Consider the following 12316-nt stretch of genomic DNA (forward strand, 5'->3'; position numbering starts at 1 on the left):
CTGCTGGAGCAATGACAGTCTGTGCAATTCAATTCCAATTGGGGGGTTGACTTGTTCCTGTATGGTGTTACCAGGCTGTGGTACAAGCACAAGTGTGATTTACAGACATGTCATGTGTTCGACATCCGAGACTTGACATGCTGAGAGCCCCGTCAATGAGCCGTGACGACCCTCGATGAGCCAAACAAAACCATGACGGTACAATAGGGCATTGGCCGATGCCAACCTGGCCAGATGACGTCGCGCCAACGACCATGAAGCGCCCTTTCTGCTGGTGGAGTAGGAATGCAGTGTGGTCTATGAAAGATGGTGAGCGTGGACCGACCTTGAAGGACTGGTAATGTTACGATGATGTCTTGCGAGAGCGTTCGGACCTTGGCCCATCCAACTTGTTTTTTCCTTTGGGGGAGGGGTGGCAATGAGACTTTGTTGTTAAGATCTGCAGATGGTAAGCGTAACGGCGATGGACGGCAGTGGCTGTATTTCGAGCACACGCCGTATTTGTGCTGATCTGGCGCAGGGTTGGCTCCCAAGTGCTATCATGACCTGGCTGCCAGGTTGTCATTCGCAGATGGTCCACGTCGAACGAAGTTCAAGCGGCTGTCGTGGAATAGTCTTGGCAGCGGTGAAGCACGGCTGTATGGTTGTATTGTCGTATGTGGTCCCAATGCTGCAGCCATTCGCTTTTCGAAAGTGGCCGAGTCAAAAGCCTCGGTCGCGTCGACGGGCATGTTCGGGGTCTCGCAGCCAATTGGAGGTCGCTCATTTCGAGCGGATGGATGCATAGGACACGGGATCATGACGCTTCCGCAGGGCATGTGACTTGAGGAATGCAGTGTCTGCAGGTCCTGACGAAGTCAGGGCCGCGCGCTTATACGTTGGACTCGGCCAAGAAGTGGAAGTCGGCGGAAAGTCCATTTGCATGTTGCACTGCTGTGAAGACGGAACGAGATTGTTGCATCTGTTGGGTTGGGCGGGACCCTTCTGATGATTGACGTGGCAATGACATGAGACCGAAGATGAGAAGGCCACAGGAAGATGAGAAGATGCCATCATGAGAACTGGCGAGAGCGAGAGTGACAGCTGGGGTTCAGATGACGTGAAAGAAGGTTGTGCGGTGTGCCCACGAGATAATGCTGGGAATGTTTCAACAACACGATAAGCAGACTAGGTAACTAAAGTACAGGCCATGCCACCATGAGGTACCAAGGTCTTCGCAAGTTTTCCAACTTACCTATAGACCTTACATATGCCAACACTCTTTGTGTTCTTCCCTTACACGTTGTCGTTCTCCTCAGGGATCTATTCCGAGCACAAATCGGTGTGAAGCAACTCCTGATCGTCAACGACGGCCTCTCGGACGCAGCGTATTCTTGGGGCCTCAGAAGAAGAACCGGACGCAATGGCGAGAAAAATACCCATCTTCAGGCGCCACACACACACATACACACACACACACACACACACAGCCGCAGCTGCGAGTCATCTTTGACTGGAACAAACTATCCACCCACTCACTCTCTGAGGCCTGGCCGCCTGTTGGCTTGCATGATGCAGGAATCTTGCCAATGGAACCCCGCAGCCCAATCCCCAAAGATACTCGAGGATTGTCCATATCGGGACAGTGTCCTCGTCATGTGTCCGCAATACTTTTCAAAAGCTAGCATTCCCTAGTCTAGTCTCTCTGGATGTCTGAATCAACAACAGAGAGGGCCTGGCGCCTGGAACTCAACCGCGCCGTATGCCTTGCTGTCATCGGATGCCGGACGGATCGACAACCATCAAAGGGCACTAACCCCCACGCTATTAATCCACAACCTACAATCAGCACCTCAGGGCCACCACCAGCCAGCCTCTTCAGTCCGGAAGGGGGTGTGGGTGGCGCTCCTGTCATGAGTCGCCGTCAACTCTTCCGCGGGATCGAAGCTTGTGGCAGTCTTTCACGAGTTCAACAGCTCGTCCCATGTAGCTGTAGCCGTGTCGGCGATGCCCAGTATAATTCTGCTCGCAGTCTGATGTTGCCGGATCTTAGACACACATTTCTGTTTCTACAGGTCCTACTATGTATGCATCAACCAACGCTGCGTAGTTCGCCGAACCATACTCTTACACAGGCAAAGGGCCCGCCCGTCATCTTTTGCGAGCCGACGGCGGTCAACATGGCCTTCGACCCCTGCTTGAAAGGAAGATGCATCCGACATGTTCCCACAAGATTCCTGCCGCATCAGCGCGTGACCAAGAAACGGGCTGTAGGTGTGCCCGAGTTCTTGGCTAGAAGCTGGCGACAGTGTGCGTCCTGACGTGTCTCACAGTGTTTGTCCGCTCTCGAAACCACCACCCCAATAAGCTCGCCGGGGCCTTTTTTTGCTGGGCTTTCCATTGGTATGCTCGGGAATAGCTGGCGTCGGCTGACCTGAAATTCCCCAGAATGCTTCAGAACTCCGTCTACGCTCTACGCGGTGTAGACGTGGCCTCGGAAGCGCTCCGTTCCTACTACCTGGTATTACAACATCCCTCATGTCGGATAGCGGCACATCGCCACTATCGCCCTCTCCTGCTTTCCGGACAACGGGTTCCCCCCCCGCACTTTGTAGAATGCTCATCTGATGTTCCCTTTTGCAGCCATCAAGTCGTCCTCCCTCAGCCGCACCGTGTCATGCTTTCATCGACTCTGTCCCTTTTCTTCTCTCATAGTTTGCTTGGAAATACGGCATGCGTCTTCTCTCCCTTCCGATTGACGGATAAATGCCCCATCCACCGCAGAGCTTCTGGCCTCAATCGCTCGCCTCGTTTCGGTCCCGCCTTCAGCAGGCGATCCATAGCTTCCTAGCCGCGGCAGAACTGTCACCTTAACGGGGCGCCACCCACCACTCGCGTTACACAACTCCCACTCCTGCCGTTGGCCGTTCTAGAGGGAACCAGGCCTCTGGCACCGCATCATCCTTACGAAGATCAGCACCGAGCCGCCTGTGCCACGTCTGCGGCCTTGGAAAATCCGGGGGGGCGAAACGTCATGCGTTGCTGATCTCTACAGCAGCCTGACCTGTTACGGAGCCTGACATGGCCGACGCCATCCCCGTATGGACCATGGCGCACAACTCTGCTCGGCACTTACATAATGCACGAGAACACATTCTAGCCGCTGTCTCGCTGTTGATGCATTTCAGACCTGTCAGCAACATCTTCTTCCGTCACCTTGGTCATCGTGGAAGCTCCGGAACTTGCATCTAAGCCGCTCAATGCCGGGATAACTCATCCGGCAATGGGCCCACTTACACGTGTCGTGGTTACCCTGGTATTCGGGGTCCAACAACACGTTCCCTCTACTTCGAAGTGGGATGCCATGGTCGAACCGCAGGCGTACGATGAGAGAACATGTTGTCTCCTATCCGCTCTACCGGTTGCTTGACAAAGAGCACGGCTGCAATTGTTTCCTCTCCATCGTTCGAGAGGCACATCGATGGTCCACAAACATGTCGCGGTTACAGTCGGTGAAGTGCTTTGCCCTCCAAACGGTTGCGAATCCTCGTACACCATTGTTTTCGTCGTGCCCTTGGCGTTATTATTATCACTGTCCTTCGATTTCCTTCCCCAAAAGTTCAGCCGCGTTCATCATCGTGCCACTCGGAAGCACCAGAGCTAGGTTTTCGAATCTCGGACTTTCTGCCGTTTGTCTAAGCACGTTTCACCGAGACATCGACTGTTGGCTTTCTGGAATGCTTTAGAATCTCTGGCCCACCTACAACCTGTGCCCCCCTTCCTGACATGTGAACAGGGTGTCTACTGTCTCTCAGCACTCAACATATCCAGAGAACCTGTGCTTGTACTATCAGTTACATGCCAATGAGACTGTCTCGTTGAACCGGGAACCCCCACACCCCACGACCTTTATGTGCGGGCGGGACAAGGGATGTCCACAGACTTTCCCGAAGGAGCTGGGATGAAGAGGCAGTCAACCCCGGACTCCATTCTAAAGGCCGGCTCTCAGGACTTGAAGGGGTCTCAGGGGTTGTCTCCAGGGTGATCCCCAGCGGCAGAAATCGAGGCAATGCTTTTGAGACGTGAGCTGACGGCGACCAGCCTGCCTGCTAGCCTGGGACTAGCAACCGTCAATATACCTGAACAGGCTCTATTCCGACGACATCCCTCGCATAACACAGTTATTAAATCCGTGAGACACCATGCCTGGCTCAAGACTTTAGCCTCAAGTAGTCGAGGAGCAACGATATCAGTCACAGTATATTCCACACTGCAACCGTCGTGTGGATGCCAAGTAAAGCTACTTTGCAATGAAACCTTAAGGGCAGACGTAGGTGTTTTAAACGAATCAAGACCTCTCTGGTTCAGTTCAAGGCCTCCAAAGCTCGAGTCGAGCATTTCAGCTGGAACACCCGGACATGACATACCTAGACTTGAATAAAGGAGGTATCACCTACGCGCAGTACAGCCATTATCTAAAGCAGTGAAGTTGTATCGCAGATTTGTTGAACTCAAGATGTGCAATATCCCCGTAATTCACTTCGATATCACACTTGGCAGGCGTTGCTCCCTCAACGGCGATTAGCTCCTAGTAGGAAGCAGCCTCACATGCAGCGATGACCACACCCCGTTCTGATTAGGTCCTGCAAAGTCAAAGTTTAGCAAAACGACGGTATACGTCTCCCCCGACAGGGGTGACGACCTGTGTTTGTTTGCTACAACCCAACGGCAACCGCCAGACTCATGATAAAGCTTCACTACTATAGGTAACCAACCTGGCTATCGAGTTCCTGTTTCTTCCCTTCTCGGTAATCTCCCGGACGCCCTCCGAGATGCACGTGGCAACCCTCGCCCTCAAGGAACTCGAGCAAATCTTGTAACATTTCCTTCGAATACCAATGGTCCAGCTCGCAGTATGTTTCGAATTGGACGTTGCATCCCATCAGCTGTAGTGTCCTGCAGGCCTGCTGACCATGCCGCAGCAGCACTTTGTCGTCCCTGATTCCGTGGCCGAGAAAAACGGGTGTGTTTTGGAATGGCGGTACTGATCCGAATGAATGTGGCGGAAGACCAACCTCTTCCCGTAGCATGCGTAGAGCTTCTTCGAGGGGATTCGCCTCCGAGTCATCCTGATTCCAGCCAAAAGGCGATCCATCGCTTGATGAGCCGAAGATGTTGTCATCCGGCTCTATCCGGCCGGTGTCCTCGATTTCGTCATCCATGGCATGGTGACGGTCGCGCAGGGTGTCCTCAATTACTCCGGCCATAGGCAGCATCCCGCACATGCCCAGAAACCCGCCGAGAGCATCACCTTCCCACAGTAGCAAGCAGAGGAGTGCAGCAGCGCAGCCTTGACTGAAGCCGCCTAGGAATACCCTATCAGTGTTTCCTACACGCGAAGCTTCTTCCCTCATGAGCGCATGCACAAACTCGATAGTTTCCCGTGCATGTCCTAACACGGCCTCCTCCCAATCACCACTCCCGTCATACCATTGGTTGATGATGGAGCGTCGATAGATTGTCGCCCTGGATCGAGGCGCAGTTGGAAAGACGAATTGTGTGTGTGGCAATGCTTCTCTCAAAGTGAAAATGTTGGATCTCGGTCCGCGAACCGTTGTGGAGAGAAACGGCGGCGCAAAGATACGCGCACTCGACCCCCGACCGTGCAGGAAAATGATGGAATGCAGGTGCGGTTGCTTCAACGGCGGAATGACTGTGGGGCTCGGGAATGCATGGAGTGGCAGACGTGGTTCATCAGTACCGCCAGGAGTAGGCTCTAAGTCGTGGCCTCCAGGCATTGTTACCGAGTTTGGAACATTCAAAATCTGTCGCTGGACCACGGCGGGATTGGATGAAGTTCGGCCATGGGGCCGAGAGGTCCCACATTCGGAGCGGGGACTCTCCCGAGGCCCGGTCTCCGCTTGCCTACTGCATTTGGTAATTGAAGATGAGAGCCATCCAAATAGGGCGTATGGAAAAAATGATGTCTGGCATCCTGGGAGAAAGGCAGCAAAAGAGACCGGAAATTGCACCTCAAAATGTATCCTTTCTTCGCATTCCATCTATCATACGTAATGGGTGTCTTCGTTTCCCGATAAATCCTTCTTCATGCCTTCCGGCCGGCAGCCGACTGCTAGTGAGTCAGCAACCTTATGTCAGATAACATTGTTGGCTCAGCTCACTGACATGGAACTCCCTCCACGCACCACCAATTATCCAGTGAAGCAGCCAAACTAGACGCCATCGGATCCCGAACACATCTTGCCGTTCTCACCGTGCACTTTTACCCTGTTTCTGGGCCCTCAGAAGATTTTATTGTGAGTGGGCAGTGGGAGAGCTATTAGAGTGATCCAGCGACCCAGCTATTTGGAAACAGGGCTCGCTGGTGTAGGATAGCCTGGTCTTGATAAATTCACAGTAAACAGGGTAGTAGCCAGCCTCTATACGGTTTGTAACCGTTAACACGTCTCTCCTCCGCGAGTCGGTATAAGTATTATCCATTATCAAATTTCCATATAAGAAGTTGTGCTCCTGTCTGATGCACTTCCTGATCTCTTCGATGATTCCAACGGCGTTGTGGATGAGATCAGTGTCATAGGCCACAGCAGCAATGCTGTCTCTTAAGATGTCAACGAACTCTGCATTATTTGCGTAGACGTGTTGCTGGTTGACAGAGTTACTATCAGAACGGGAGATGTATTGATGGGCAATGGTCGACAGATTACAAGCACAACTTGGGCGGATTCCATTCTTCCCACTTATCGGCCGCTCGATGACAGCTTCGGTGCCGGCAGACAAGGGTATCACGACTTCAACGGAATGGATGGTTGCTAGTCTCGTTGTTGAGATATAAGAACATTTGATATCTCCAAACCTAGTCAGAACTGGCGTGTCTCAGAGTATTGAAAAGTGCCGAAGCTCCGAGCCACGAGGTTGGAGGCGGAGGCGGAGGCGAAGGTAGTGGGGGAAACTTTCCCTTCTAGACTGGCTATTTCAGTATTCCGTGTTGTTTTTATGGGGCTGCTCGGGTTTGGTCAGGCATATGACATCCGAAATGGTTATATCGACCTGCTGCTTCTCGCAAAGTAGTCTCTGAGCATCTTCCTGGTCAGTGGTCATTGGGCGCATGGTAGGCTAGATCGTCATTAGAAAAAGGGTGAGTGATACCGTTTGATGGGATGGCACGCTGTTTTCATGATCTGTCAAGCAAGCAAAAGAGGAAAGAAGCCGAGTTTAAATTGGTGCAATGAGCAGTGGTTTAAATCTTCGTTCATTTGCCAACGATATGGCTATTGCGGTTCCGGTATCTCGAAACGCCGGAGGCTACTCAGGCCACGTATTGGATCTGTCCTCTCAGACAATGGACTCATTCGACCGTATGCACTCTTGAGTCTAAATTTCAGGTTGAGCATTCTAATCCAAAAGTTCTCAAAATTATCCTCGTAGATATGATAATGTTGCTCGCATGCTGTCAAAAAAGGCAAACCTCATCCTCGGCAACCATTTCAGATTTATGGCGAATACATTGACTTTCTCGACGACATTTCTCTATGCCCGAGAAAACTTCGACCTTTGAAAACGATCAACACTGAATGTGGAGTAAATATCCAAGGCCCGGAACAAGATCTTGTGCGTCACTGGAACCGGGGGTTTACCCCGGCGACCATGAACACAAGATGATAGGTTCGACATACCGGAGGCAGCCTGAACCACAAAACATGACGTACAACGTTTAATTTCATGTGAATCCATTGGCCGGTGCAGAATTCAATTTTCTAAACACACCGGGAAGCATATGACGTCCCAGTTACCTGATAGACATGGATCAAGTCGCCTACGTGACTGTGAACGTCTGGTAAGTGTCTAGTGCCTAGGTGGACCATAAAGTTCTCGGATGTATCGCCTGTCCCTGTATTGGCAACATATTCTTCGGTATCTCAGGATGGAAGATTTGATTATCGTCACACCAGTACATCTCTCTATCGTTGGTCTCGTCGACTTCCGCTTTGGCTCTTCCAAGCTCTGCCAACGAGTGTACTCCCATGCTCGTGATGCGTCATCTGTTTCAGTAGCCAATGTATCAACATTTCGCTTTCGATGGCATATTCAAGATCCAATTCTGGAATAAAGTATCCCTTGAACTCGTCATATCGATGGTAAAGTCCCTGATGACTGAACTTACAACAAGACGTTACATCATCAGCCAACTCTGGCGAATGGCCTGGTTCTCTCGTGTCAAATTCACCTGGTGTCACGCAACCAACCCCTTGTTTATACGATCAACTGTGTTGCCTCTGATCACGAAGTCAAGTTAAAAAAGCGGCCGGGATCGCCTTCCTAAGTTCTGCACTCCGATATACCAATCACAGGTGAGTTTCCTTGACCTGCGAAAGGCTACGCGATCATGGAATCTTTGACTTGGACATTGCATGTACTTTATTTGGACACCGTCTCCTTCGTTCGGATTGTCTCCTGCTATAACAATCATAACGCTGATAGACGTTGATGCTTGCCAACATTGCATTTGTCGAAGACTACTTACACACCACAGGATCGACTGCGAGTTTGTTTCCAAGCTTTCGTTGGCCGTAGCAAAAGCATGAAAGACTCACCAGGTCGTCACTACATATTTTATTTTAGGCAGGGGACCCTAAGGCGGGGTCGAACAGCGGCTCAACTTCTTGAACGTGAGCGCCAAGAGGCAAGAAACACTTCTGGCAAGCGGTGTTGCTGGGAGTCTCAATCGCAGAAGAAATGGAATAAAGTACACTCACTAGTAAAAGTGGGTTAAGAACCTCGACTGTCTCTACACAATGAGAGACTGAGAATGCTTGTAAAACAGTGTGCCCTCAGGCTTACGTCAATGTTCTGACAATTTGCATTGCGCCCTATGCCGTCATGATGATCAGTTTTCTGACGCGATGGATTTCTTCAAGCTGCACCACCAACAATCGGTAATTATCCGAAAGAACAGCGACGAAAAAATGCACCTCCGATTTTGCATGGGTATCTACAATGCGTACGTTGGCCAAGCATTCTATACCGTGACCTGATACCCGGACCTACGGCTGTACGGCTTGCTCCCAAGCCCAACGAACGGTTCGCGTAAACCCGTCCCTGTTACATCTGCCCTCTCGGAATTCAACCATGGACTGGCGGAGCGCGTGCAAATTCCGGTTCTCATTTTGGGCTGCTATGATTTGTGACCTCTTCTCATGGGTCCGGAGCCTGCTGCTGCTCCCCTCGAGCTGTTACGCGGCGGTGACGATGATCAGCCACATCCCGCCAAGTTTGCGGCGTTCAATGATGTCGCCTCCCGAAGTTTATCATGTTCTGTTGGCATCTTGTACAATAGTCGGATATACATAAGGAAGGCATTGACATCAGTCTTTAGGGGGAAACTTTGTCTAAACAATAAGGTCGATTCATCATTTGAACAGAGCGTTACTCAGCACCGGTGACGAAGCTGCAGCCACAAACAAACTCACTTGTCAGATACAATCACATCGATAATAAACATCGCACCGAGTTCCTTGCCAAATTCTTTTCGATGGCTACGATGAACCAACGTCGTCCCTTGGACGCCCCTCTCGACGGCCCCGTCCACCAAAAGAAGCCCACCGGTCTTCTCACCCGCTTCGTCCCAGCCCGCCTCCAGCACTCTAAAGCCTATTCGCTGTTTCTACGCCTTACGCGCGTGACACAGTTTCTCTCTTCTGTAATCTCACTTGGTGTCTTCTCACAACGCCTCTTCAAGGTCTACCGTCTCGTCAACTCTATTAAGACTCGCCGTGGCGTGAACGGGTCCTATGGTGCCGTCGAAGGCATTCTCGCCGCTGCCGTGCTTTACACCCTTATCACGACCCTCCTCGGATGCATCAAGAAAAACTCCAGTCCCGGCACCAAGAGTTGGCTCCGCTGGCTTTGGGTCGTGCTCGACCTCTTATTCGTGGGCGCCTTCATCGCTGTAGCCGTTCTCACTTCGCCCAACGGCGGCATGGCTGGCCCAAGACAATGCTATAATGAGCGAAGTCTTCGAAATGGCTCCAATAGCACTTCCGGCGAGTACGCAAGCACCGATGACACTTGCAACTTGCCTTGGGGCACTTTCCTTCTGGGTATTCTGAGCACGTAAGTTCCTCGTAACCATCTTCAGCTGCGATCCGAAGTGCATACTAACACCATGTGCGACAGTCTCCTTCACGCAATTACTGCTTCTTTCCACGAGGTTAGAGACCATCACCGCAGAAATAAGCTGAGTGCTGCCGAGGAGGAGAAGGCCTTGCACCGCGAACAAGTCGAGCCTGGACATAACTACAACGCGCCTGGCCATGTCGCCGCTGGACACAACGGAAATGGACATAATGGGATCCGCCATGCTACTGCCGCGCCAGGATCTGGTCATGTCGGAGATGGATATGCAAGTGAGAACGTTAACGGATCCGTACCTATGCAGTCCCCGGGCAATGCTCGGTATTAGGGACATGACAGGGTTCATGCTGAGTTTACATTTGTCTTGTTGGAATATTGAAGGCGTGGAGCGACATTTTTCTTTTGAGGGCATATTAGTAGTGCTTTGAGTGTTTTATTTATCTCGAAATTGTTATCAGAAAAGTCAGTGGAAATGGTCGTAATATTGGAAGGGTCGAAATGCCCCACAACGACTTTTGCGCCACATTGACATACTGTTGTCAGTTTCCTTAATTTTACGACGAATGAGTTCACAAATTTATTTAACTCTTCATAGCTCCTACAACGGCTAGCAACGAATGGGGGTTACCTAGGTAATTAGGTGAAGCTCGGTTGCATGCTGATGAAATGGCCCTCTGGGGTGTAAATCGTCAGAAGACAAGTGAAATACGTGGATTTCGGGTGAACCACCGCTCATTGAGTCCTAAAACTGCTCCGGGACAGGAAGAAACTGGAGTACGGTATCCCTTTGCATGCGACGCTCACAAATGGAATCGTGGCTAAGTGGTAAAGGCACCGACTCAGGATTTATATGACGAAACAGGACATGATGGCAGTCCAATCACCTCGACCTTGTCTCAACTTCCAACAACAGAAACAGAAGGAAAATTACCCCAAGATACGTGGCTAGGGCGGCGCCTCTTGAGTCCACACTGGCACGCAATGAGAAAACACATGGCAAAGAAAGAAAAAGGAATAGCAAACGTCGTCTAACCAGAAACCGGGCTAGAGTCGACTTGTAGTTAAGTCACTTAATGAACTAACAAGCGACTTGTTTCCAAAACCTGAGGATACGAAGTCTGGTTGTCAGCAGGCTATCAAGCTTCAGCATCGTCATCGTCATCTGCCTCCTTTCACCCACCAAGTATCCGCATATTCCATCCTCGGCGGAGCATCAAGATCAACCAAATACTCTTACATGAACGCATTCTAATTCTAGACTCTGGAAGGAAGAATGTCTGCCGTCACTGCTTCGATGCAGCAGTCCGAGGCTCCCACTGGCGCCACTGATGCCGCCTGGATGCACAACTACAACTGACAGGCATGCCAACCGTGTCGGCCTCAAGGCTAAACCACTGACCCAAGACATCGAAATCAATGTCTGCATCGCTGACTCGGCCATATCTGAGGCTTCCATCGCATACGAGCTAGGGGCGGAAGCGGGCTTCAAAGAGGACTTTGCCACTTAGGGCTCGTCCGTCGAGCCAGGCAGTCCCGATCAGCGCAACGGAGCAATCTGGTGCGGCCAGGCAACCCTCCCTCCACCCGACCAGTTCCGTTGAGGGCGCTATGAAGTTTCGGCTTCGGCGGCTCACTTACTGATGTCACGCGCAGAATTGAGTCGCGTCTGTCAAGAAACCCGGAATCGAGATCCTCGGCATAAGCAATAAGCACGGCGAAGTCAAGACACTGAATGGCACAAGATGCCCATGCGCTTGAATGAACCTGCTGGCTTCCTGGGGGCTTAGGGAGAGGAAGCAAAGAACGACCGCCTGGTAGTCGCCCCAGAGATAAATGTTCTCATAACATCCGCCGACTTCATCGAAAGATCCAAAGGGCAATACCAACGTCTACTCACTTCGTTGGGACGAAGCTGGAGGGAGTTGTGAAGTTGGATTGACCGTAACTGTATCTGTAGTGTAGACACAGGAATAGCAACTGAGCCCAGCGCTCAATGGGAACCTGTCGGAGACGCCGTGGCGGGCCTTCGGGTCCGACTCGTGCCCCTGGCCGCTCCCCGGTCTTGCAGCACCTTGCGAGAGTTCTCCAAAGTAGGCTGCTCGGAGCGGAAAAAGGGAAGAAGTCACAAGGCTGACTGGCGTTTACGTTGCAGCTGCTAGCCCTAAAGACGAGGGGTTGCACATGC

At 51.5% G+C, this 12316-nt stretch overlaps 5 protein-coding genes across 5 annotated transcripts; 2 read left to right on the forward strand and 3 right to left on the reverse strand.

The window, feature by feature from the left end:
• Positions 1 to 19: 19 nt before the first annotated feature.
• CDEST_11169 (uncharacterized protein) lies at positions 20 to 664 on the reverse strand. Its single transcript, XM_062927325.1, has 2 exons — positions 348 to 664; positions 20 to 297 (listed from the first exon to the last, which is right to left on the reverse strand). Exons 1-2 carry the CDS (start codon positions 563 to 565, stop codon positions 153 to 155), a joined length of 363 nt encoding a protein of 120 aa, XP_062783376.1. The 5' UTR covers positions 566 to 664; the 3' UTR covers positions 20 to 152.
• Positions 665 to 4739: 4075 nt separating this feature from the next.
• Positions 4740 to 5777, reverse strand: CDEST_11170 (Putative phospholipase/carboxylesterase/thioesterase, alpha/Beta hydrolase; the record flags this gene model as incomplete). The annotated part of the gene is made up of 1 exon (XM_062927326.1): positions 4740 to 5777. One exon carries the CDS (start codon positions 5775 to 5777, stop codon positions 4740 to 4742), a length of 1038 nt encoding a protein of 345 aa, XP_062783377.1.
• A 514-nt stretch (positions 5778 to 6291) lies between these two features.
• Positions 6292 to 7175, reverse strand: CDEST_11171 (uncharacterized protein; the record flags this gene model as incomplete). Its single annotated transcript, XM_062927327.1, has 2 exons — positions 6292 to 6853; positions 7147 to 7175. The coding sequence occupies 2 exons, from the start codon at positions 7173 to 7175 to the stop codon at positions 6292 to 6294; spliced, it is 591 nt and encodes a 196-aa protein (XP_062783378.1).
• Positions 7176 to 9538: 2363 nt separating this feature from the next.
• On the forward strand, positions 9539 to 10459 carry CDEST_11172 (uncharacterized protein; the record flags this gene model as incomplete). Its single annotated transcript, XM_062927328.1, has 2 exons — positions 9539 to 10110; positions 10174 to 10459. 2 exons carry the CDS (start codon positions 9539 to 9541, stop codon positions 10457 to 10459), a joined length of 858 nt encoding a protein of 285 aa, XP_062783379.1.
• Positions 10460 to 11459: 1000 nt separating this feature from the next.
• Positions 11460 to 11639, forward strand: CDEST_11173 (uncharacterized protein; the record flags this gene model as incomplete). Its single annotated transcript, XM_062927329.1, has 1 exon — positions 11460 to 11639. The coding sequence occupies one exon, from the start codon at positions 11460 to 11462 to the stop codon at positions 11637 to 11639; it is 180 nt and encodes a 59-aa protein (XP_062783380.1).
• Between the last annotated feature and the right edge of the window lie 677 nt (positions 11640 to 12316).

This window comes from Colletotrichum destructivum, chromosome 7, assembly GCF_034447905.1.
Source record: "Colletotrichum destructivum chromosome 7, complete sequence".
NCBI lineage: Eukaryota > Fungi > Ascomycota > Sordariomycetes > Glomerellales > Glomerellaceae > Colletotrichum > Colletotrichum destructivum.